At 50.7% G+C, this 23,497-nt stretch overlaps 9 protein-coding genes across 9 annotated transcripts; 5 read left to right on the forward strand and 4 right to left on the reverse strand.

The window, feature by feature from the left end:
• Positions 1 to 211: 211 nt before the first annotated feature.
• Positions 212 to 995, reverse strand: CNB1 (Calcineurin subunit B; the record flags this gene model as incomplete). The annotated part of the gene is made up of 3 exons (XM_064898287.1): positions 212 to 569; positions 677 to 750; positions 810 to 995. The coding sequence occupies 3 exons, from the start codon at positions 993 to 995 to the stop codon at positions 212 to 214; spliced, it is 618 nt and encodes a 205-aa protein (XP_064754244.1).
• Positions 996 to 1,908: 913 nt separating this feature from the next.
• EPL1 (Enhancer of polycomb-like protein 1) lies at positions 1,909 to 3,630 on the forward strand (the record flags this gene model as incomplete). The annotated part of the gene is made up of 2 exons (XM_064898288.1): positions 1,909 to 2,061; positions 2,113 to 3,630. The coding sequence occupies 2 exons, from the start codon at positions 1,909 to 1,911 to the stop codon at positions 3,628 to 3,630; spliced, it is 1,671 nt and encodes a 556-aa protein (XP_064754245.1).
• A 1,346-nt stretch (positions 3,631 to 4,976) lies between these two features.
• On the forward strand, positions 4,977 to 6,225 carry KAE1 (putative tRNA threonylcarbamoyladenosine biosynthesis protein kae1; the record flags this gene model as incomplete). Its single annotated transcript, XM_064898289.1, has 2 exons — positions 4,977 to 5,880; positions 6,098 to 6,225. The coding sequence occupies 2 exons, from the start codon at positions 4,977 to 4,979 to the stop codon at positions 6,223 to 6,225; spliced, it is 1,032 nt and encodes a 343-aa protein (XP_064754246.1).
• Positions 6,226 to 6,398: 173 nt separating this feature from the next.
• Positions 6,399 to 8,109, reverse strand: GAL83 (galactose metabolism-related protein; the record flags this gene model as incomplete). The annotated part of the gene is made up of 4 exons (XM_064898290.1): positions 6,399 to 6,455; positions 6,555 to 6,729; positions 6,781 to 7,278; positions 7,517 to 8,109. The coding sequence occupies 4 exons, from the start codon at positions 8,107 to 8,109 to the stop codon at positions 6,399 to 6,401; spliced, it is 1,323 nt and encodes a 440-aa protein (XP_064754247.1).
• Positions 8,110 to 8,943: 834 nt separating this feature from the next.
• LTR64_003941 (uncharacterized protein) lies at positions 8,944 to 9,630 on the forward strand (the record flags this gene model as incomplete). Its single annotated transcript, XM_064898291.1, has 2 exons — positions 8,944 to 9,177; positions 9,232 to 9,630. The coding sequence occupies 2 exons, from the start codon at positions 8,944 to 8,946 to the stop codon at positions 9,628 to 9,630; spliced, it is 633 nt and encodes a 210-aa protein (XP_064754248.1).
• An 18-nt stretch (positions 9,631 to 9,648) lies between these two features.
• On the reverse strand, positions 9,649 to 12,075 carry LTR64_003942 (uncharacterized protein; the record flags this gene model as incomplete). Its single annotated transcript, XM_064898292.1, has 2 exons — positions 9,649 to 10,953; positions 11,032 to 12,075. The coding sequence occupies 2 exons, from the start codon at positions 12,073 to 12,075 to the stop codon at positions 9,649 to 9,651; spliced, it is 2,349 nt and encodes a 782-aa protein (XP_064754249.1).
• A 377-nt stretch (positions 12,076 to 12,452) lies between these two features.
• LTR64_003943 (uncharacterized protein) lies at positions 12,453 to 13,367 on the forward strand (the record flags this gene model as incomplete). The annotated part of the gene is made up of 1 exon (XM_064898293.1): positions 12,453 to 13,367. The coding sequence occupies one exon, from the start codon at positions 12,453 to 12,455 to the stop codon at positions 13,365 to 13,367; it is 915 nt and encodes a 304-aa protein (XP_064754250.1).
• A 111-nt stretch (positions 13,368 to 13,478) lies between these two features.
• On the reverse strand, positions 13,479 to 21,165 carry LTR64_003944 (uncharacterized protein; the record flags this gene model as incomplete). Its single annotated transcript, XM_064898294.1, has 2 exons — positions 13,479 to 17,222; positions 17,377 to 21,165. The coding sequence occupies 2 exons, from the start codon at positions 21,163 to 21,165 to the stop codon at positions 13,479 to 13,481; spliced, it is 7,533 nt and encodes a 2,510-aa protein (XP_064754251.1).
• An 873-nt stretch (positions 21,166 to 22,038) lies between these two features.
• On the forward strand, positions 22,039 to 23,107 carry sed5 (Integral membrane protein SED5; the record flags this gene model as incomplete). Its single annotated transcript, XM_064898295.1, has 2 exons — positions 22,039 to 22,270; positions 22,326 to 23,107. The coding sequence occupies 2 exons, from the start codon at positions 22,039 to 22,041 to the stop codon at positions 23,105 to 23,107; spliced, it is 1,014 nt and encodes a 337-aa protein (XP_064754252.1).
• Between the last annotated feature and the right edge of the window lie 390 nt (positions 23,108 to 23,497).

Consider the following 23,497-nt stretch of genomic DNA (forward strand, 5'->3'; position numbering starts at 1 on the left):
CTGGATTCACTGTAATATGCGAAGCAGGCCAGACGTGTTCATCACAAAGATTGATTTCAAACGCCATACAACCTTTCTATAATCCGAACACTCATTCAGAGCACGTCGCTGCTGTACTTGCTATGCTGTCATTCAGTTCGTCACTCATCAAGCACTCACCCTTTCTCTCTCAGTACTCAACAACTTTCAACAACTCTTCGCATTCATCTCATCAAAACGCATCAAGCGTCATGCTCATCCCCACGTCAATACTCCCACCCTCCCGATCCACCATCCCCTTAAACTCCTCAAAACTAATCTTCCCATCCCCATCCTTATCCGCCTCCATCACCGTCTTGTCCACAATCTGCTGTAACTGCTGATCCTTCAGGTTCGACCCAACCATCATCTTCAGCACTATGAAGAGTTCCCCGTTGGAGATGTACCCGTCGCGATCGATGTCGTATACTTTGAATGCGAAGCGGAGTTTTTCTTCTTTGTGGCCTTTGGCGGAGAAGGCGGAGAGGCCTTGGACGAACTCGGCGAAGTCGACGTCGCCGCCGCCGTCTTCGTCGAAGATGGCGATCATTCTGGAGGAATTAGCAGGGGAAGAAAATGGTGTTGAGCTCTTAGCAATCCTGGAGCAGGTCATGCTTTGCGGCCAATTCCCTCCCAAATGTCCTAGGTGTAATCATACCTCGTAGCTAATGGATTCGAGCTCACTTGTGGTAAGCTAAGAAACTCTTCTCGTTCAATCGTGCCGGAACCGTCCTACATCGACCTCTATCAGCTCTCTGTTCCTCGCCACATCTTCACGTAGCTCAACCCACCTTATCCAACTTCATAAACCTCTTTCGTAACCGGTCAACTTCATCCTTGTCAAAGTTCGATCCCGCCACGATGTTGTCCAATATTTGGCTTCCAGTGATTGTCTGCCGCCTTCTTGACGAGTAGAGTGCTGCATTATTTGCTTGGGGTTCTGTAAAGGCTTGAGCGCCGAAAGCTGGGGTTGCCATGGTGGGTGGGTTGTCGCTCGCAGGCTTGAAGGAGTGAGAGTGGTATGGCGGTGAAGTTGCGACTTCAGACTTGCACGATAGTATACGTTGAGACCAGCTCGTTCAACCTGGCACGTTCGTCGTTGTATATGTGTAGTACAAATAGAGGTGGGAAATGTCTACTATATGAGCTGAAGATGCAGCATGCGACAAAGGGCCCATCAGCGTCAGCAACGGTCGCTCGTCGCACACCAAACCCAAACAGTGCCTGTTCGAGGCAGCAACTATCACAAGCCACAAGCTAATTTCAGGGGCGAACGAGGCATCAAAGCTAAACCACAAATAAACGACATGCACTGTGGCTGGTGTACAGTTACTGCCTGATCGCCTCAACCAGTAATGGAATTGTGTTGACCAGCCTGTTTCTGCCCTTGCAATTTCAATTTTGTGGAGGGGCTTTCCACACTGGTTCCTCTTTGGGCACACACTGGTTGATCGTCACCACCAAGCCATCTCCTCAGCAGCCGGGCTGGCTGTTTTCCCCTTGCCAGCAAAATTATTGCGCCTTTGCTCTCCCCCAAACAACCCGATACAAGCAAACGGCCAGTCAACCACAACCCACGCAAGTCTTTGACCATCAAAAATACACCTTTTGGTCGTGCTTTTTATCGCAAAAATCGATCCAAAAGTTTGCGGCGATCAAGCGCTACATCTGCATACTAAAATCACTAATTTTCATTAATTTGATCAAAAGTTGTTGGTGCATGCATGCTTTGTCGCGACTTTTGGGTTGTCGTGGTGCCAGCCTGTCCTTAGGCCGCAACAATTGCAAACACGCACTCATTTTGACCTCACCAACGCTGCCGGTTGACTTCCGATGTTGTCGTTGGCACCCATATTAGGCTACACATAATTTTCCTGCCTCTGGACCTCAATGTCCCGCATCACGAGCAGATCTACGCGTCCCAAGAAACTCACCGCCAAACAAAATGTACCTATATTTCGTGAGGAGCAGGTCGATAACATCAACGATGTCGACGCCATACGTAATCAGGTAGAAACGGGTGTTGAAAAAGCCGAAGAATCAGTAAGTACTTACCTGACTCACCTACCTTTTACCGCATACTGACTGTTTCAGGAATACCATCTTCAGCAAGCGATAAAAGCGTCACAAGACGTTCGTAAAGCTGAGATTATCAAAGATGCATATATCCCGACACCACCTACCATATCCAGTGACATCCAGTATGATGTTCTGTATCCAAAAGGATGGCAGCAACCAGCCACCTATATTCGATCGTCAGCAACGGTCGAGGACTGTAATCCCATCTCGTATTGCATGGATGAGGAGGATGAGATTGCTTTCAAAGTGATCAATGCCAAGTTGGCTCAACCCATGACAGAAGACCAATTTGAGGAAGTCATAACCTTTTTTGAAGAAACTGTTTCGATAGAACAGCCTTTTGCAAGTGTGCATGCTCCAGTGATGACCTTGTCGGAACTGCTGTCACATGCCGACGACTTAACACCAGCTTCAGTGCAGCGATACGCCAAGACAGTGTACGAGCACTGGTCATCTCGACGAACGACGAAGCAAAACAACTCTCTTCCACCACAACTAAAATTCGAAACAGGCCACGAAAGCGACGACGCCGACCCATATGTGTGTTTCCGTAGACGCGAAATCCGACAGACGAGGAAGACACGGCATCGTGATCAACTGAGTGCTGAGAAATTGCTGAAACTGCGACGTGACCTAGAAAGCGCCCGAAACCTTTTGCTCTTGGTCACTCAAAGAGAGCGTGGGCGGAAGGAACAATTGGTAATTGACAAGCAGGTGTCTGAGCAGAGACAGGCCTTCCGAGAATTGAAGCGGAAGCTGAAGCAACCAGGAGACGATGATCTGCTGATTACCCAGAAGAAGCCTAAGTTGCCGCTGGTTATACCATCAGATCAGCAGTTGGCTCAGCAATTACCGAGTAGACCTGGACCGGAGCTTAAGACACTGGAAGACCTTCGTGCTGATAAAGAACGCGCCATCGCGAACGACATCCATACGAACGTCGACAAGCACATCAGGTGGAATGACGGCTATCACGACAAGACCATGTTCCCACTCACCCCTGTCACGGAAAGTGCCGAAGAAACTCCTTTCTTGCCTGCAATCACTGCGGTGTATCTCCCAACACCTCCAGCTAGCATTTCGGAGGATGAAGCAGGAACTTCCAAGCCCGAACCAACACCGGACGTAGAGATGAAAGATATCTCCAGATCTTCAACACCGTTTAGATACGCCAGTCCCGATGACGACAACGACAACAAGACATCGATGCCCTCTTTCCGCATGCGTACAGGAAGAGGAGGCAGGAGGATCATAGATCGGAAGATGCCATTCAGGACATCTCTGCGTCAGTGTCAGGATGACGATCGTTTCAAGTTCGACCATGATTCGGATGAGGACATAGATATGGAGGATCAGGATGTCGATACGTTCCTGGAGCAGTCGACGAGACAGTCGAATGAAAGTAGTGCTCTGCTGATACTGAGGAATGCTCAGCCAGCAGCCAATGCGCAAGCCACTAGTGCGGTAAAAACGCAGATAGAGGGTGCAAATGTGGCACACCCACCTGCTCAGCAGCAGGTGTCTAGCAGATAACAACTGCTTGTATTTGTTTGAATAGAGAACTTGAAGCGTATTTTTTGTTTCAATCAGGTCCAACTCTTGGTATCGTGCTCGTACAGCTTCGGTCGTCCTCAGAGCTTGGTTTCGGTCGCCCATGTTGCCCTTGCGCAGTTATTGTTATTGGTCTTCGTCTCGGGAAAAGAATGTTGGCCTAGAGCTTTCGGTTGAGCAAAAGCCATGGAAGATCTGTCCGGTTGTCGAGCATTTGACAGTGTTCTTGTCATTCGTGACCAGACGGCTCATGTGTAGAGATTATGGATGTCCGATCAGCTGATACTGCCTGAAGCGAGAAAACAGCTCTTGACTGCCAATCACCCGCGGTGGCATCGAGTACCAAGTGAACCGCAATCTCCTCGCTTTGAGGCGTAAGGAGCCCATCTCAATGAGTGTCTCTAGGTCTTTGATTTAAAACGTGTTGCCGCTGTGGTTGCAACTAGCCCTGGTCGAGCACGGCATTGTACGCTCAAGGTGTCGGTGTCACAGCCAGGTAGCATGCTAGCGCTGGACTGTCGAAGGCTCTGGGCGACAATGCTACATGGTATATCGAGAGTGCTTCTCTAATCTCGTCAGTACCCAGCTCGCCATCCACTGCCAGCCTGGTGCCATGGCTGGGTCCTGTGCCGGCTGCAGAACAAGAGATGCATGCTCGCTAAAGAACCGGGCATAGTGAACAGATACAAATTCTGCCAGAGCAGACCCCCACAGCGTAGCTCGTAAGAAATATGAGATGTAGGTAGGATATGTGGTTGCAATGTGGGCACGGCGCAGACAAAGAGTTGGTCCACCCTACTTTGCGCCAACGCATCAGAAGAGCGCCGCAAGTGCGCCGGAGAACGATTCCGCTAGTGTTCTTGCCTCGGTGAAACGTTGTTCCTCACTACCGGTTGTTCCTCCTCGTGCACGACTGAGCATCGGAGACGAGCAGTCTTGTACATACATGAGATAGGTCAGATACAAACACAGACCTAGACTTGCAGAAATAAGGACTGGTTACTTGGATTACAGAATACGGTTCTTAGCCACAAGGGGCTTAGATTTTCCGTCACAATCCCGTTGTGAATAAACTCGCCAAACCTGTTCAAGTGTATCGAGGCAATACAGTTTGGACATCAAAGACTCACCAACTTCCACTCAATCGAAAAGCTCAGGCAACCAGATACAGCAGGATACATCAATAGACACAAAAACTGCTGGTTGAGACTAATCAACCTCACTACCACAAAAACCTGGGCACAGCCATCAACAACTCCTCAAGCCCGACCCCAGCCTCGTCAGGCATCACACAAACCAGACTCTCTCCTTTCTCATTGTCCTCCACGATGACCAAGCCTCTCATCGCGCTCGGCCTAGAAGGCAGCGCCAATAAACTCGGCGTTGGCATAATCCGCCACCCTCCGCATCCCATCTCATCTTTCAAACCTCGACCCCCAGCTGAAATCCTCTCTAACATCCGCCACACCTACAACGCACCACCAGGCGAGGGCTTCCTCCCAAAAGACACAGCACAGCACCACCGCCAACACGTCGCAAGCCTCGTCCAGCAATCCCTCGCCGAAGCCAACCTGACCTCATCAGACATCGATGTAATCTGCTACACCAAAGGCCCCGGCATGGGCGCACCACTCCAGTCCGTCGCAATAGCAGCACGCACCCTATCTCTAATGTGGAACAAGCCTATGGTCGGCGTAAACCACTGCATCGGCCACATCGAGATGGGCCGCGAAATCACAGGCGCCACAAACCCCGTCGTCCTCTACGTAAGCGGCGGAAACACCCAAGTAATCGCATACAGCAACCAGCGTTACCGCATCTTCGGCGAAACACTCGACATCGCGGTCGGAAATTGTCTGGACCGCTTCGCGCGCACACTATGCATACCCAACGACCCCGCCCCAGGCTACAACATTGAACAATTGGCGAAGAAAGGCAACATCCTCCTTGACCTGCCCTACGCAGTAAAAGGCATGGACTGCTCCTTCTCCGGTATCCTAGCAAAATGTGACGAGTACGCCGCACAGATGGCCAAAGGCACACTGACAGATCCAAACACCGGCGAAAAAATAACGCCTGAAGATCTATGTTTTACGCTGCAAGAAACAGTCTTCAGCATGCTCGTCGAGATCACGGAGCGGGCCATGGCTCATGTCGGCTCGAACCAGGTGCTTATCGTTGGCGGGGTGGGGTGTAACGAGCGGGTGCAGGAGATGATGGGGAGTATGGCGGGTGAGAGGGGTGGGTCGGTATATGCTACGGATGAGAGGTTTTGTATTGATAACGGGATTATGATTGCTCATGCTGGGTTATTGGCGTACAGTATTGGCCAGACTACTGATCTGGTGGACTGTACGTGCACGCAAAGGTTTAGGACGGACGATGTGTGGATTGGGTGGAGGAATGACTAGTACGTGATATGACAATGAGATATGATTACGATTTGTAGAATGTATGTGCGACCATAAAGACGTGTCAACACAATCAGTGTTTGTTGCAAGAGTTGAGATTGCGAGCTTATTCAGATGGGCTGCCATCTGGCTCGTTATCGCAAGATCACAGGGTAACCTCCTATAATGAACACCATGCCCTGAATGACATCCTTGCAGGCGCTGTTTCCTGTGTCCGCTCTCAACCTCGTAATTCAATAATCCTCGTCTCAACCACAATTTCCACCAACACCATGCTAGAACGAGAAAAGTGACATGAATTCCCCCAGATCTTGTTCATGCTCATTCCGATGTAGAGTATCACTGTCCGAACGGTGGCTGCTTTGGCACCGGCTTGAACGATATCGTTGTAACGTACTGCGTAAAGTTAGCAAGATTTTGGATGGCAACTTCTCCCGTAACTAGTACCATGGGCTCCACCTGGTGTTGTGTACTTGAAAGAAAAGATTCACATACCTTCTTCTTATACCTCGTTGTGACGGCTGTTGCCAATACTCCGTTCTTCACATTACTTGTCATAAGATGGTTAAGCACCGTGTGATTCGGGAAAGCCAAGACGGAACTATCATCTTTGACGCCCACTTTCTCACCACTACCATTCAAAATACTCCTTGACAGAAAAAGTGGAAGACTATAACACGATTAGTCAAGACAACCCGAAAATTTGTCGTCGGTTGCTTACCTTGGAGTATTGCCAGCTTCGCTGATCACACGTGAGGCATCCTTCCATCTATCATCATCCTCAGGATAATCGATATCGATAAGTGCCTGAGGAATGAGCTGCCGAAAGTCACCTAGTCCAATTTCTTCAGGGGGAAGTTCGCCTTCGACTAGTCCTTGGTAACCTTCTTTCTCACCAGGCGTGACTGTGCCGGAATAGTCGTCAACCTCTCCCACAGGCGTTCCATCGCCAAGTTGCTTTTCGGAGTCAGGCCTAGGACTTACTGGATATGGCACCTGTTTCTGAGGCACTTGATGACTATCCCGCCTGGCCGAAGAGCTATCCTTGGCAGGAATGTCGTCTGTACTGATCTCGATGTAGTTGACCAAGATATTATTGAAGTCGACGGCAGTAGGCAGATCGGGAGTGACCATCATTACGTTGTCAACGAAGAACTTGAGATGGTGGGTACCAGCTGGTAGAGGAACGACCGTACTGTGGATGTTGGGGTCGGTTTCACTATACATATCATAGTCAGCATGTGAGGCTGGTTTAAGCATGGATATCATGATCTGTTTCCAGATTGAGATGCGTTATAGGTTTTCTATTTTGGGCAGGACAATCCGTAGGTTGATAAAGTCGTTGGGCGGCAAGTATCCGAGACATGGCTCATGCAAAGACGAAGATATCCATTACATCGAGCCGAATAAAAGAAGGTTCCACGATCGAGTCATGCTCATCAAAAAGGAGCACTTACCTTTGCTTCATCCTAAGTTTCCGATCCCAAGCAACAAAAGTACCAGTCACGAATACTTGCTTGGCTGGCTGTCTCCAGTAGATAGTGTAGGGTATAGTCTCAGAAGTATATTGAGCGCCAAAAGGCTGTAATTCCTCGCCGACATCATCCTCATCCTGTGTGTCCATACTCACGATGCTGTTCCTTCTTGGTAGCACGCTATCACCCACATCGTGAGTGAAGATTGGCACGTCTGAATCAGTCTTACTGATCGTTTCCGGACCAAGAGAAGGGGAATCAGGCATCTCAGCTATCGGCAGGGGCATTCTAGGCGGTCTGTGATAGGCTGAATTGTGGATAGGGATATAGGTATGATCTTCGTAAGTCGTGGACAATTGCGCCGATCGGCCATCATCCTGAAGTTCTTCTTGACGGGATCTTGTGGGCAACGCAATGGGTGCTGTCGCTGCAGCAGGGATGTCGATACTCTGAACTGGAGCAGTATCTGGCGAGATCCCTGTCTGTAGGCTTTCTGCATCCTTCTTCCGCCGCGAGGAGCTCGTTGCTGACTTGCCAGACTTTATACTGAGCTCAGGGCTTGTAGATTGTAGCATTTTCTCGAGATTCGCAGTGTCCAGATTATAGGTTGTAGTTCCTTGTACGGCAACAGTGGTTGCTGATGCATCTGCAGGTTGAGATGGACCGAAAAGAGGATGTACAGAAGACCTACGACCTACCCTTCGGTCTCTTTCTGCTCGATCAGCATGTCGTTCTGAGTGAGGAGTTCCGCCTCGAGAACTGGAGTGAGACTTTTCTCGAGGCGTATCTGAAGACTGATTTTGACCCATCTTTCGGAGTGCTGAACGGAGGAAGGGTTATGGGGTCGAAGGGTTATGTAAGATCGCTAATGTATGCTGTCCATGCAGGAAATGCAGGTCTCACGATCAGGGCCGATCGGAGTCGTCAGGATACGTATGCTGTATGTCGAACTTGGGCAGTGGAGTGGGGCAGTATCAGAGTCGTCCCAACTAGTAATTAGATGGATTGAGGATTCCGGAAAGTGTATTGCATCTTCTTTGCATGACAATACGAAGCTTGTCCTTTTGTGCGATGATAACTGCGACGGTGGTGAAAACATTCTGGGGAAAGTGCCTGGGACTGCTCCAGCATGTGCTCTGGCATGTGCTACGAGGGGCGGGCTGTTCCATCCGCAAAACATTTCGGATATGGTCGCCTTAAGAGCCGGCGATGATGTTTCGATAGTGGAGGATAGCGGCAGTTTTGTATGCCGATCTGAAAGACTATCACAGGCACTAGTATCTAAGCTGCTGAACTCCGTTGTTCGTGGTTTGTATCGTGGCAGTGACGTGCATCTTGGCTCCAAACATTGTTTGTAAAAGTACTCCTACTTCGTCAACAGCTCAAAGCCGTCGACGATGGGGTAATCAATGGATGCAGACGCAACCATACAGACGGTTGCAGCCGTGCCATGGTATCAGATCACCGCCACTACCCTGCGGTACATCGCTAAAGGCCTCTACTACACTGTTCTACTGCCAATCGTCAAGCTCCTGCTTCTGGTTTACTCGCTTCTTCGCTTCATTCTGTCTCCGTTCATTGCTGTCGGACATGTATTGCTTCAGTTACTCCTGATTCCATGGCGGATTGCCGCCAAGTTCGAGGTTAGCTAGCTCTTTTGATACTCTTTCTTTCCCAGTGCTAAACTGTATATTCAGGCAGTATGGTACTACATTGGCTGTGCCATCCTCGTCGGCCTCGTCAGCGCTCTAATTCTCCACGGCATATTGAAAGTCTTCGTCCTCGTCTTGCGCCTGGATCATCCTCCAAAGCCGAAACCGAAGCCGATGCCAAAAGCAAAGGACAAACCGGCTGTCGGCCACGACGTTAAGAGCTATCGCAAGGCCAGGGACAAGAAGAGGAGAGAAGCTGAAAAGGAACAGCAAGAATTAGAAACCCGAGCTCGAGCTCTGGCCAGCAGTCCTCTTCTCAAGGATGCGCTTAGAAAGATGGCAGCGAAAGAAGCTGCCAAAGAATCGCACAGTCCTAGAAGCAGGTCTCAGCTATCATTGCTAGATCAGACGATAATCGAGCAATCAGCAGAGGAAGACTCTTGAAGAAAAAGCTAATAACAACTATTCATAGCCTCCACTTTTCAGAGCACTATGGAAGAGCTCCTTGCATCTGACTCGACTACCTAATCGAGCACAGAGCAAGAAAGCACCGCTCATCTTTCTGTGCAAGCTGTATGTTTCTTCTGGTGGTGGTGCCAGTCGTTCTCGCAGCATGGTTGGAATAAAGCTTCGCACTCGATCCGTAATGGTCTGGTCCTTGAAGTCGTAGACGTCGTCTGAATAGTCCATAAATGGTTCTCCTAGAGTCATCACTGAATCGATATGTGCATTGACCATGGCTTTGGAGTCGTACCCAGTCAAGTATCCTAGCTGGATCGAGAGTTCCTCGCATTTCTTCCTGTCCTGTCGACTTGCCGCCATGAGAACTCCTGCGTACAGCCTAACAAACTTTTCTGGGTATTCTCTTGAAGCACCAAAGTCGAGTAGCTCCAGCTTATTTGTATTTCTGTTGTATAAAAAGTTCGTCCAGTTTGGGTCAGTCTGCATGTACCTGAACTCCATAATCTCACGCAGGCACAAACGCAATATCTGCGACCCAATCCAGTCCCGTTGCTCTTGGCTGAACGACTTGACTCTTGTGACTGCGATACCATTCAATCGCTCCATGGTCAAGACCTGCTTACCAGAAGCTTCGTCGATAATCTTGGGCACAGTGAAGACTCCGGTGTCGTCGGATAGGAGCTTATGGAAGTGCTTGGCAGCTTCTGCTTCTCGAACGTAATCACATTCCCAGGCCAGCTCCGTGCGAGCATTGGCAATTGTCTTGTCTAGATACAAACCTTTAGGCAGTAACCTTGTGGCATGAAGCAACAAAGACAGGTTGTTCAAGTCGGACGATATAGACTCAGCAACGCCAGGATATTGAATCTTGACAGCCACAGGTTGCCCTGACTTGAGCACAGCACCATGGACCTGACCGATCGAGGCAGCGGCCATAGGTCGTTCCTCGAAAGATTCGAAGAGGTCTCGCCAATTGCTGCCAAGGTCATTGGCAATTACTTCGTCTCGTTGAGATGCTGGCATGTAGTCTGCGTTATCCTGTACTCTCTGCAGTACCTCGACGATAGCGGGTGGAAGCATTTTGATGTCCTGAAAGCTGACCATTTGACCGAGTTTCAGAGCTGCGCCTCGCATCTTGGACAGCTTGGCCACCAATCTCTCCATATTGGCTGGACTGAGAAAGTTGCCAGACGATGCAGCACCAAACGCCATCGACGCTGCTAGGCCGCTAAACTCGAAAATCCGAGACATGCGAGAGGAGGGGACACGAGACTCGCGCATTTGATAGGTCTTGGGTGGATCGGCCTACGAGTGCGCCTGTCAGTCCGTGTGGTCAGTTTCCATGATTTCGAGCGAGTTGGTACTTGATGAAGAGGGACTCACATTGCCGTCAGCAGCCTGTACATCCTTGGCCATATCTTGACCTAGCTGTTCAAAGTCTTGCTTCTCAGCCTGCGCACGTTGTTGCCCATACCTAGCGCTGGTATGTAATTGGCGCTTCGCTCCGCCTGGCATGTATTTGTTCTTCTTGCCCAGCAGAGCAGCTGCTCGAGGAGTATGGAATAGCTGCTCAAGCTGTTCTTCAGTAGGTGCCTGGGTCTCGGCTTCTGCGCCTGAGTAGAAAACGTCCGCGTTGATGCCATCTTTAGCTACGTGAGAATCACCTCCTTGAACGTCGTTTTCTGTTTTAGGCACTTTGACTCGAGGAAGTGAAGAAAGGACAGGAGTCGCTTGATCGGGCGGTTGGTAGTATACGTCCTTCTCTTGCTCTATGGAGAACTCAGGTTCGTCACTTGGTGGGTCTGCGCTTGCAGCTGGAATCTGTGATTCGGACTGCCGTTGTGCTATTCTAGCTTCTTTTGAGGATAAAGGTGAGGTCTGAGGATTAGGTATGCTCGATTGACCTGAGGACTTGACACTAAGAGCATTCTGTTCACTTTGTTGTTCCAGCGGTGCTTGTGAGGTCTCAATTATGGGCCGTCCGGGCTCGCTTTCCGCGTCTCCTGCTTCCTGACCAATGGCACTGTTTAGAGGAGGAATGGTGCCATCTGGAAGAGGACGCCGCTGGGCTTCAGCCTGCGCAGGTTCTATCTGCTGCTGTGAAGCCTCTGTCGCCACACTGTTGTCCTCGGATCTCTCATAATGGTGGTCTTGCTGAATTCCCTGCTCTTGACCCGAGCTACCTTGCGAACCTGCCTGCTTGTCTGCTTGTGGTATATTATGACTCCGATGTCCAGACGTTGCTTGCCGTATCTGCTGAGATAGTATGCTTGCTGTCAGAGGGTATCTCTGTCTAAGACCTTTGGTCAAGGAAGACGTCTTGGCGTAAACCTCTGCTTGGGATAATCGGATCTGAAAATGATTATACGCGACTTTGCGTCCAGCCCGTAGTAGAGCTACTGCATCTAATATCCGTTTCCTAGACATCTTGCTCACGCCTTTACTACCGCCGCATGCCGCGAGCAGTCAAGCCAGGCTAGATTACCTGCTCAGTATTTCTGAAAAACAATTACGCAGATCTATTGATGGGAAAGAGCATTCGAGAGCACCTTCCTCGCATCAACCTCGATGCATTCGAGCATGTCATGCTGCAGCTTTCGTTGTTGCTCCTGACACTGACATTTGCACGGCATAAAACGGCAGCTTGGCACAGCTTTGCTCCCACGCTCCATACTTTAATTTGGCTCCAGTTATGTGAACCACGATTTACCCCGAAGACCGACTCAGAACAAGCACTGAATCAGCATCAGAATGCCATCTTACTTCTCCCTTAGCACAAAAGCCAGCCGCACCAACTATGCTACATGAACACTGCTGACATCGAGCGCCTCAAGGCACACGTGGCCGAGCTCGAACAACAACTCCAAGCCACCAAAGCCGTTCTCAAACGAGCAGAAGCATCTCAGCTCTCCAGCCAAGATGCACGAACCACCACAGTCACCACACTACCACTAAGCTCATCACTGCACAATCTCCTCCTCCTATCTGATTCCGCTCTCCCACTGGGATCATTCGCATACTCCAGTGGCCTGGAGAGCTACCTGGCACATCACAAAGGCAGCAGCAATGTCAGCAGCAGCACCAGCACCACCCTCTTCAATCAATTCCTGAAGCTGTCCGTGCAATCCATGGCACACACGCAAATACCTTATGTACTTGCCTGTTTCCGTGACCCGTTAGCGCTGATGGATCTGGATAACGATCTTGATGCTAGCACGCCTTGTACGGTACAGCGCCGAGCCAGCGTTGCGCAGGGTCGAGCCCTGCTCAATGTGTGGGAGAGAGCTTTTAAACTCACTGCACAGCGAAGCTCCGTTAACACGGAAGATGATGGTCGCGAGGCAGCGGCAGCACTGAGCACCTTCTCCGCCGATCTCAAGGCTTCCGCAATCTCAGATGTACCTCTCCCTGTAAATGGTCATCTAGCACCTCTCTGGGGCTGCGTCGCACTGAACTTAGGTATGAACCTCGAAGAAGCAGGGTATATCTTCCTTCTCAACCACGCCAAAGCAGTGATTAGCGCAGCCGTTAGAGCCTCAGTGATGGGCCCATACCAGGCTCAAAGTACATTAGCTGGAGAGGCATTGCAAAGATTGGTCAAGGAAAGCTTGGAAAGAGTTTGGTTTTTGCAACCTGAAGACGCCGGACAAGCCGTGCCGACTTTGGATCTGTGGCAGGGCAGGCACGAACTGCTTTATAGTAGGATCTTCAATTCATAACTCATTCATAACTCTCATTACATACGTACGCATCTCATCCATCTGTCTCAACATGCACTGTACATCCCCTCAATCAAACACAGTTCCCAAATATATTCAAAACGTTCACTCTCAGTCTTCCCATCGATCAAAAACAGGCTGCCACTCCTGTCCCGGATAGGCAGTAGCACTCATCATAGGCTCATCCTCAGACTCATATCCTTCCGGCTTACTTCCAGACAATTCGTACACTTCCGCATCATGATCCCTAGTATTTCTTGGCGACATTTTATGAGTCGTAGCACCATTCGTGGAGGTCGGTAATGCAGACTTGACGGCTTTCGGCATTGGAGGCGGGCTTACGAGTGGTGCAGGTGGCGGTAGTGAGGGCGGAGCCAGTGCGGGCTGGTGTCGACCGTACTGTCCACGTGATGGCTCTCTTGAAAGGCTTGCGACACTGACGTCCGTGCTCGGCCGCTTGTTCGTGTAGATGGATGATTCGTGACCAGCTTCACGATGGCAATTTTCGAAGTCGGTAGGCGTAATAGTGCGGTTAATTGGGCCCCTGCCTCTTAGGCTCGAATTCTTGTTGATGGTCACACTCGGACTTTGTGCTCGGGGTGCTAATACGGCACCACTACTCGCATTCGTGCCTGAGTCGGAGTTCGCAGTCGGGCTTGCAATAATCGTCTTCGGCTGTTGACTGCTTTGCCCATGGTTCATGAAACGGTCGGCTACAGTCTGCGGTCTTGTCTCTGCGGGAGCTGTCTGTTGCGGTTGTTGTGGTGTTCGCTCGAGCATGACTCGCCTCATCTCTCGTGCTCGCGCACTTGTCGCACTGCTCGGATCCTCGACTCCTTGCTTTTGTTGCTCATCTTCTGGAAGCGTAATTGCCCATGGTTTCTCTTGATCTGCCTCACTCCTTGTGACACCTATTGGAGAGACTTTCTTTGAGTTGAACGTGCCCAATCCTAATACTGGACTTGCAGAGTGTGGTGGAAAATTCTGAAATTCTGCATTCATATCTTCGGACGATGTGCGACCTCTTTTCGGTGAGCGCGAGCGAGTGTGCAACTGCTTCACGCGTGGTGAGATGTTGCTTTGAGGCTGGACTGCGCGGTTTTCGGCCGCGATCCGAGACACCGCATCGGTCTGGAATTTGTGCGGATGAGCATTCGAATATGATTTGGGCTCATTTTGTGGTCCTCGTTCCCATGACTGGTTATGTGCTTGCGACGGACTACTCGCACGATGGATTGTGTCCGAACCATGAGAGATGTCTTTGTTTACACGTGTTGACGGTGGCTGATAAGCTTCTCGAGCCTGTTCAGGGATGCGATGGCTATATTGCTGCTGCTGCTGCTGCCGGTTTGGATAGCTGGTGGTCGCCAGGGATCGTTGAGGCACTTGGTCGTGCGTAGGACCTGCAGGAGCTGACAAAGGTTGTTGTTTACCTTGATACGAGTGATCACCTGTGTTCAGTCGCGGCAAATCAGGTCGCTGTTGAGGCGAGTGATAGTCCTCGTTACGAGATCTTCCATCATAGCGATCATGCAAATTGCCGTACTGATATGGCCAAGTACCTTGTAACGGAGCATCCGGATCATCAAGTCCTGTGTGGTTTCGGTCGTGACTCGGTGAGAGCGCCTGCTGGCGCAACGTGTTTGCTTGCCCACCATAGTAGCCCTCTCTAGGCGGAGCCATGCCCTGGAAGGATTTGCGAGGATCTTGTTGATTGTCATTGGGCCGTTGACCTTGTCGACTACCATGGTGCATTGTCTCGGCTTCAGATTGGCCTGGGTAGTCTTGACGGTCGTGAGCAGTACTTTGTTGAAACTGTGGCTGCTGAGAATTAGTCGGGAGCGTGGACGCTCTTTGTGGTTGCTCGTCTCTTGCAGACGGCTTGCCAAAAAAGCCTGAGAATCTTTTCTTCTTTCCGGCAGACGTTCGTTCAGGTTGAGCGTACTGTTCTGAGGGTGTCACCTGTTCATGTTGTGCCTGGCCAAAGGTTGTACTTTTGAAAAGATCTTTGCTGATCTTTCGACCACCCTGACCAGGTCGTGCATTGGACTCAATCATGGGCTCCCTGGAATCCAACCTCTGAGCCGACTTCTCTCGACTCCCCGACATGCTGCCCCTACTACCAAAGTTCAGCAAACTGGGTCGTCTGCTAGTGCTCGGCATGTCTTCACTTGGTTGAGCTCGTCTGTCGTCTTTCTGAGCCCGTGAACGAGATTTGGATCGATTTCGGAAAAACGAAGTCAATCGAGATGGTCGGTTCCTTGTGTGAACCCGTTCGAGTTGCTCCCCAATTGGCGAGCCAAACGGTGCCTGCTGTTGTTGCGAGAATGAAGCTTCCTGCCTCAAACGTGCATCCGCCTCGTTGTCCTGTGGGTAATGACGTTGAGCATGATCGAACCTATAGACGACGCTCTCGGTTGGTATTGCTGATGTATGCGAAGGTCCATTACGTTCTTCCGGTTGTTGCTGCTCGACTGGTGTCCTACGTAGTTGTTCTAGCAATGGTGACGACGTTTTCTGTCGTGGCGATCTGAGTTCCTGTCCATATGGACCGGGTATTCGATATCCGCCCTCTTCTTGTGGTTGTGTTTGGACTTGGGGCTGTGGTTGGCGGAGTTTCGCGAACTCTTCTGGAGTTCGGCCAGCGAATTCTTCCGGGTTACGTCGAGCACTTGGCAGAGGACTACCTGCATATTGATCGCGTAAAGCTTGAGTCTGGTGGGGACCAGAGATCTGCGCCAGCAGGTTACGTTCTGCCGAGCCAGAGCTGTGGACGTCGTTGCTTGTTACGTGGTCAATCGAACCGTTCGTGCCATGTCCAGCATTGAGGATACTTTCCGATCCTGCAAAGGAGAACGGCCGACTCGTCTCAGCACGAGGAGGCTCTTGATCTTGCCTAATACGAGCTATAGGGACGATCTGAGCACCTTGCGGTATTCGTGGTGGTGGAGCAGGGATTTGTGAATACCTTGGCAAAGAACTTTCCTCTTGTCTATCAGCTTGAGCTTCTGCTTCTTTAGCTGATTGAGGCTGCGGCATAGGCGCTGTAGCCATTGCACTAGAGTACGAGGGCGCGTGGCCAGAATGCTGATGATTCTGCTGTAAATCGGCTGGTGGTAGACTTGCGGATGCAGGAGCTTGGACATGAGAAGGCGTGTACTTCGGATCGTCACGGGTGATTTGAGGCTGCAAGTCAGGACTTATGCCAGCCGTGACCGCTCTATCGGTTTGGGTTTGGGTCCGATCCAGCTCGTTACTGACAGCTGAAACGTCTGATACACTCGAGTCCCTCCTCAGGTCTCTAGCATCTCGTGGATGATATAGGTCCGTAGATATATACCCATCGTCAGTATCCATGGCGCTGACACCACCAGCTGATTTAATTGTGTCTTTCCTTGTGGGTGTTTCCATCTGTCGTGCTGTAGAAGTCGGAAAAGTTCGTGGTCTAGCTGTGTCGGCTGACTGTGGTGACTGTTCGTGTTGTTCTCCCACCGGGCTGACAGTACGTTTGAGGTTGGTTTCGGTCTGGTTTGTGCTGGCCTCGGATACGGGCGAGAACACTGGCCTGATTGCAGTTCTCGAAGCAGGGTGGCCAGCTGTCGTGTTTAGTGGCGCCAAGTTTCGTGATACATCGTCACTGTTGCTGGTTGAGAAATATTTAGACAACGTGCTCTCCTCTATTGGCGTGGACATCGCTGGAGTTGGAATTTGAGGTGCGGTGCTGCGGGTTGATGCTGATTTCTCGTCGACAATTGCTGGGATTTGGTCGGTCATCGATGACCTCTGATTGATTGCGACTGGTCTCTGATTGATCGTGGATGTACTGACATTTCGACTTTGCTCGGTAGGAAGACCCTAAAAGACGCGTCAATATGGATAGTAAAGGTAAGAGGATAACAAAATGAATTTTCACTATCTTAGTTCACATTGAGACTGGGCACCAACCTCGCATTTCAGGATTGAAAAGCAGATCGTATCTTGAAGAGGGAGTAAGAGATTGTTATCGCACCTTTTGGCCAGCACTGGCAGTACGAAGCTTTTCCTTGCCCTTTGCAAACAATCCCTTTCCGAGTATGCCAGCCTTCTGTCCATACTTGCTAGCCGAAGCAAGTAGCCTTTTCCCATCTTCTTGCATTTGTCTCGTCCCACCTTGAGTGCCACTAGACTCTCGGGCGTGACGCTGGGCACTATCAGGGGCATAAGGGCTAGCACTAGTGGGTCCAACTACAAAGAGGTCTGCATGTCCAGAATTACTCATGTACGTCAGCCAGTTTTCTAGATGTCCGACGGGCTGCACATATGCGTCGCGGTTCTCATTATAGGCATGTATGCGAGCCTGAGCCGTACTCATACCAGCAATCTGAGTGACTGGCACTCTATCCCCAGGAAAAGGTCGATTCGAATTGTATTGAGTTGGTAACATTGCCTGTTTCGGTGTTCGAGGCGTGATTGGTGATGGTGGTGTTGAGGTTCTTGTGCTTGGGCTTCTTGACCTTGACGTTGTCTCATCTACCGAAGTGATTGGTCTAGGCGGATCCTTCGGTGGCGTCATCGGAGCACGTTCAGTCGAATCTTTTCTAGTTGGCAGCCTGCTTTCCTCGCGTGGCAATGTGGCTGATTGGCTTCCAGCAAGATCACTAGATTTCAGAGTATCGGAAGGCGTTCTGTTGCGATCAACAGGAGGCTGGTATGAGTCCCGTGCTGACGTATATGCGTCACGATCTATATTCGTACCAGAAAACTCACGAACATCATTCTTCGTAGCAGGACTCGTGCTAGCATGAAGAGAGGGTTCATGGGCTCCGACATCAGGTGTGGCCGCCCTCGCTGTGGTCTCTTTCTGTCCTGGTTCATGGTTACGGGAAGTGGTTGGTACTCCAGGTATCATGCTTGCCACTGTAGCAGCGATACCTCCGAGCTGATTCTGCAATGTTTGTGCAATCGTTGGCGAGTGCTGCTTCTCTGGTTCGAACAGAGGACGTGTCGGCTCCTGAGTAGAGTCAGCCACGGATGTCTGATGATACTTAACAGAGTTTCCGTTAAAAGCAGAAAGTGGTTGAGAGCTGTCCTGATCACGTACAGTTGCATACTCCCTGCTAGGCGAGATAGCAAGAGCAGCAGCAGCGAATGGTGCCGAGGTAGGGCGTGCATGCTCACGATGCGTATCATCGTGTACTGACGAGGTTGTTGCTACATCCTTATCGGCAGTATCAGGTATAGTCGATGACTTTGGCGTCAGACTCTTCACAATGTCCGACTCCAGCTGGTCTGTGTCAGTATGGGAGTCAGTAACTGGGCGGACTCTGACTGGAGAGGCTGGTTGACGAGAAGGATCGAAAGTGCTCAATCTGTTCGTACGAAGTGGTGCAGGTGCAGGCGTGCGCTCGTCCTCATCTTCGCTCCACCAATTAACCGAATCCTTCGAGGGAGATTCGGTGCGAATCGATTCGGCCTTCGGCATTGCACGATCGATCATATGAGTCGATATCGGTACTGGCTTGCCATATTGAGAGCCTGTATGTAAGGCTCTAGGGGTCGCATCGTCTGCGTTGGCGAAGTCGCGTGTTGCCGATTCTTTGACATATTGTGGTGACTGTGGCTCTGGAGTGGCAGCGAAATCTCTAGCTCTCGTATTTGCGTCTCGATATGTTCCTGTCGGACCTTCTGATTCGTTGATGCTACTAACATCGGAATCTGTATGTGCAGTGGACGTCAGGGAAGGGCCGGAGAATATGCCAGCTAAGGCAGAGCCAGCGTTGGCCACAGCTGCAAATGCTTGAGCCTGGACACCACTAGTATACTGTGATTTCCAGTCATTGTCCTGCGGCGCTCTCGCAGTCGGGAGACTAGCTTCACTATCGTTCCTATGCGCTGTGCCAAATAGTGGTCGAGGATGTGTCGGTTTGCTTGGTTCCAATGGGGCAGGTGCGGCCTTCTGCACACTGCTTGTAGACATCCAACCTCCAGGCAGCTGAGGCCTAAAACTCTCATCTCGAAGCATCTGAGGGCGATGTGAAGATAGGCCTACCTTGTCGGAGGGTGGATTTTGTGTATACTCGCTGCTTCTAGCAGATCCCCGATTCAGCCCGCTGGGCATAAGGTCCGGTGATGACATCTCCGAGGAAGGTAGACCAGGGGTTGCAGGGTTGCTGTCCTGTATTCCGTGACGAGCGTGAGCTTCTTTTCTGGCAGCCGACCAGTCTTCCCATTCCTCAGAAGCAGTGCGTTGCTTATCAGATGCCACAGAGACAGAAGAGTCTTGCTTTGGCAACATGGGATTTGCATGATCAGTCTTTGAAGCCAATGGTTGTGGATGTGTAACCACGGCTGGACCTGGTCTTGCGACTTGTGCCTCCATCACAGCTACCCTATCGAGAACATCTCCGGCAGAAGCTACTGCAGATTGTGGCTCAGGCACAGGAGGAGCTTTTGCACTCTGGGGCCTTCTTGCAGGACTTGGACTGTTTGTCCTGTTAGAAGCTGGCCTCTTGGGAGGATAGAAGACATCCTCTTGCGCTCCTGCGTATGGAATTGTCGTGGACTCGGCGTCGCTGATTGGAGCAGCGGGTCTGTTTGGAGTGCGATCAAAATACTGGTTGTTGAAGTCGTCCATAATTGGGCTAATTTGGGAAGTGCTTGTTGTGTTGGATCTCAGTAAAGAAGCATCCGTGGTTGCAGGTGAGTTTGAGGCGTCGTTCGCTGTGGAGGAAAAGCCTTGAGAAGGTTGTTGTTGCAATCTATTGCTACTTGTGTTCTCTGATAGAGACTGGAAAGTAGGATCTTGGTTAGAATCGTGCTGTCGGAGAGCGGAAGGGCTGCCAGATTGGAAGAAGTCAGAGTCAAAGGTTGAGACACGGCTGATTTGAGGCAGGGTTGACGATATCGGCTGCGGATCGCGGTTGGTGATATCTCTAGAAGGAATGCGAGGCTCTCCAGCTGTAGCTGAATCGATGTCAGGGCTGTCGGCATATGTTGATGAGGTTAACGATCGAGAAGGAGCTCGCAGAACGTTCGTGTTCGGAGCTTTGGCCTGAGCAGGAATCTTCGGTGGCATCTCTGTCTCCAGCTCATTCTGACGCTTGGTGGTAGTGTCTGAAAATGGTGGCATTGTTCTCGTAGATAATGCCTGGTTTGGCAAAGGAGGTGGGTCTTCTCGAGCACCTCTTCTGATCGAGTCCATACTAGGGCGTGATGTTTCTTGGGGGCGTCTCTCTTTCTCCCGTTCTTCGTCCAACCTCTTGTAGATATCGGCAGGTCTGATGAAGGGCAGAGGCTTCGTGGTAGATTCAGGTGCGGGAGGGGGAGGGGGCATAGAATCAGTATAAGGCTGCGGTGGATTGTACTCGGCGAAGTCTTGTTGACCAAGACTAGATTTCCGAGGAGGGAATCTTGAGCTATGGTTCGAGCTCCTGCTATCAGGACGCCGGGCTGAGTCAATCGAAGTTCGGGCCGGAGGGTCCTGGCGCATCATGTGCTGATTGTAGGGTTGCTGTGGATAGAAGTGGCCGGCTGAGGTACTCTGGGCAGGTGGGAAGTCGTAGGAGGGAGGATTTGCGCCGGCTGAGAAGTTCCTCTGCTCAGGTGCATGATCGAAAGACAGGCGGGAGCCTGTATTAATGGCAGGATTGGTAAAGCTCCTGCCTCCTTGGGCCAAAGACTGCTGCACAGGCTCTGGCTCGTAGCCGTCGTCCTGGCCCCAGTCATCACCACCATAATCGACTTGGCGAGCTTCAGCCCACTTCCTGGTCACATTGCGACCCACAGATGGTCGGTACGAGTATTGATGTGGATTCGCCATGGAGGGCCAGCTCGCGACAAACTGAGGTCTAACGGCAGAGAATGAATTCTACAGCCAGAGCGTGCAGAATCAAGGAATCACGTCGACCAGGCCGTGTCGCAAGTGTCAATGCGCAATGCTGTGGCACGTTGGTCGGATAACCATCCAGTACTATTCAAATAAGCCTTCGGGTATCAATTATCAATTATAAGACGGCTGATGTATAGCCTGATCAAGGTGCGACGCAGACGAAGAACGCTCAACAACGACAACAGAAGGGATTGCGGTGATGACAGTGTGACAACAGCAGCATACTGTAGATAGAAGAGACAGCAACATCTATTATGCTTTGTATAACCAAGAATTCCAACTTGCGACTGCGATCGCCAACCACCTGGCACGTCAGCTCCAAACTGTCGAAGCTGGAACAACTGCTGGTATCTGGCACAACAAAGTCGAGTCAGGCGGCAACTCGCTCCTATCTCGATCGCACCTTCCCGCAAACTCTAATCACAGGTCCTGCGCCACAGCTGACGATTACATGGGTGGCACATCCTTCGTGATTGGCTACGCAAAGAAACGGGCACGGACCTTCAAAGTGCTTGCTGCGACCGGCAAGAGTCTTGCAGGGACCTGCCGGTCGAAGTATCTCCGGGCCGACAAATGAATCTGAACAACATTGCGTTTTGCAGTTTTGCGGAAAGAATGACCAGTTCAACAGCCACATGCGCCTGCCTAACTTTACGATTATTCTAGCAACATTGTAGCAACACAGTACATAATTAGCAGCAGTAACAAAACCACGTACAGCGACCACTCCTTTACCTCCTGACAGCAACCACGATCTTCAGTGCCTTCTCCGGCCTGTAAACACACTCTGCAGACACAACAGATATGGTCACATCGATACAGGACCGGACGAATGAGTTCCGGACCATTCTCGCGCAGGCGCAAAGACGACAGAAAGCACCACCGGGGCAACGCCAGTCCTTACTGTCCGAGCAGCAGAAGCGGGAAGCGAATGACGGAGCACCTCGAAGCGCAAGGTCACAATTTGCTAGAGATGCTGCGGCGATAGGGAGAGGCATAACTGCAACAATGGGTAAATTGGAGAGGCTGGCACAACGTAGGTCAATCTGAACAGAAACATGGCTGTGCATATGGAACTGACACTGTGCCAGTTGCAAAGAAGAAGGCCATTTTCGACGATCGACCGGTGGAAATCAACGAATTGACACATGTCATCAAGCAAGATCTGTCCCGACTGAATACTCAGATATCGAACCTTCAACAATACACTCAACAACAACACTCCACCCTTCCAAAATCCCAGGATCAAGAGGGTCAACATAATAAAAATGTTGTTTTGCTGCTTCAGAATAAAGTGACTGATGTGGCCGCTAACTTCAAAGACACTCTCGAGATCAGGACGAAGAACATTCAAGCTAGCCGCTCGCGCACCGAGAACTTTGTGAGCTCAGTTTCCGCTCGCTCAACACAATTCGATACCTTACGATCCGAGTCTCCGTTATATCAGGGGACCACCGGCAAGTCTCCGCGAGCTGCTCAATCCTCCGCAAATGATCTCCTTACCCTGGAACCCTCCTCCTCAAGCACATTATCGCTGAACGGGCCACAATCGGATCAGCAGTTGCTGATGATGGAAGAAGCTCATGCTCCCAACGCATATATTCAAGAGCGTGGTCAGGCGATTGAGTCGATAGAACGGACCATCAACGAGCTAGGCGGCATTTTCTCTCAGTTGGCCTCCATGGTTACAGAGCAAGGTGAAATGCTTCAACGTATAGATGCCAATACCGAGGATGTTGTTGACAACGTCCAAGGTGCTCAGCGAGAGCTTTTGAAATACTGGAATAGAGTACAAGGCAACAGGTGGCTTGTAGCCAAAATGTTTGGTGTTTTGATGGTTTTCTTCTTACTTTGGGTACTGATATCGGGATAGCATTCACATCCAGAGCTCAGAATTCAGTCCTGGCTTTCCGGGCCTTCATGCACATATAGAGAAGGAGGGCGATGCCTGATCATCATCTCGATCTCATTTCGCACTACAGAGCGACTTATCTAGCTAATGCCTATACCTGCAAAGCATATTCTTGTCTTTAGTGGTCCTCCAGGAGTGGACTTCATTATCTAGGGGTCAAGAGCAGCATACAGGATCCTGCGAAGCACCACTGCAGCTGTTGCACTCAGGGGCACTCTTGGCATTGCCTCTCAGCCTTTCTATAAATGGCAGCTTTCACGATGTCCATCCTGCCTTCCTCCTCCGTCGAGAAATGCCAACTCCCCGTCAACGTTGAGTGCTGGGTTTCTAGATCTCTTGCAGGGGTTTCCA

The sequence above is a fragment of the Lithohypha guttulata genome (genome assembly GCF_036872675.1).
Source record: "Lithohypha guttulata strain CCFEE 5908 chromosome Unknown scaffold_3, whole genome shotgun sequence".
NCBI classification, from domain to species: domain Eukaryota; kingdom Fungi; phylum Ascomycota; class Eurotiomycetes; order Chaetothyriales; family Trichomeriaceae; genus Lithohypha; species Lithohypha guttulata.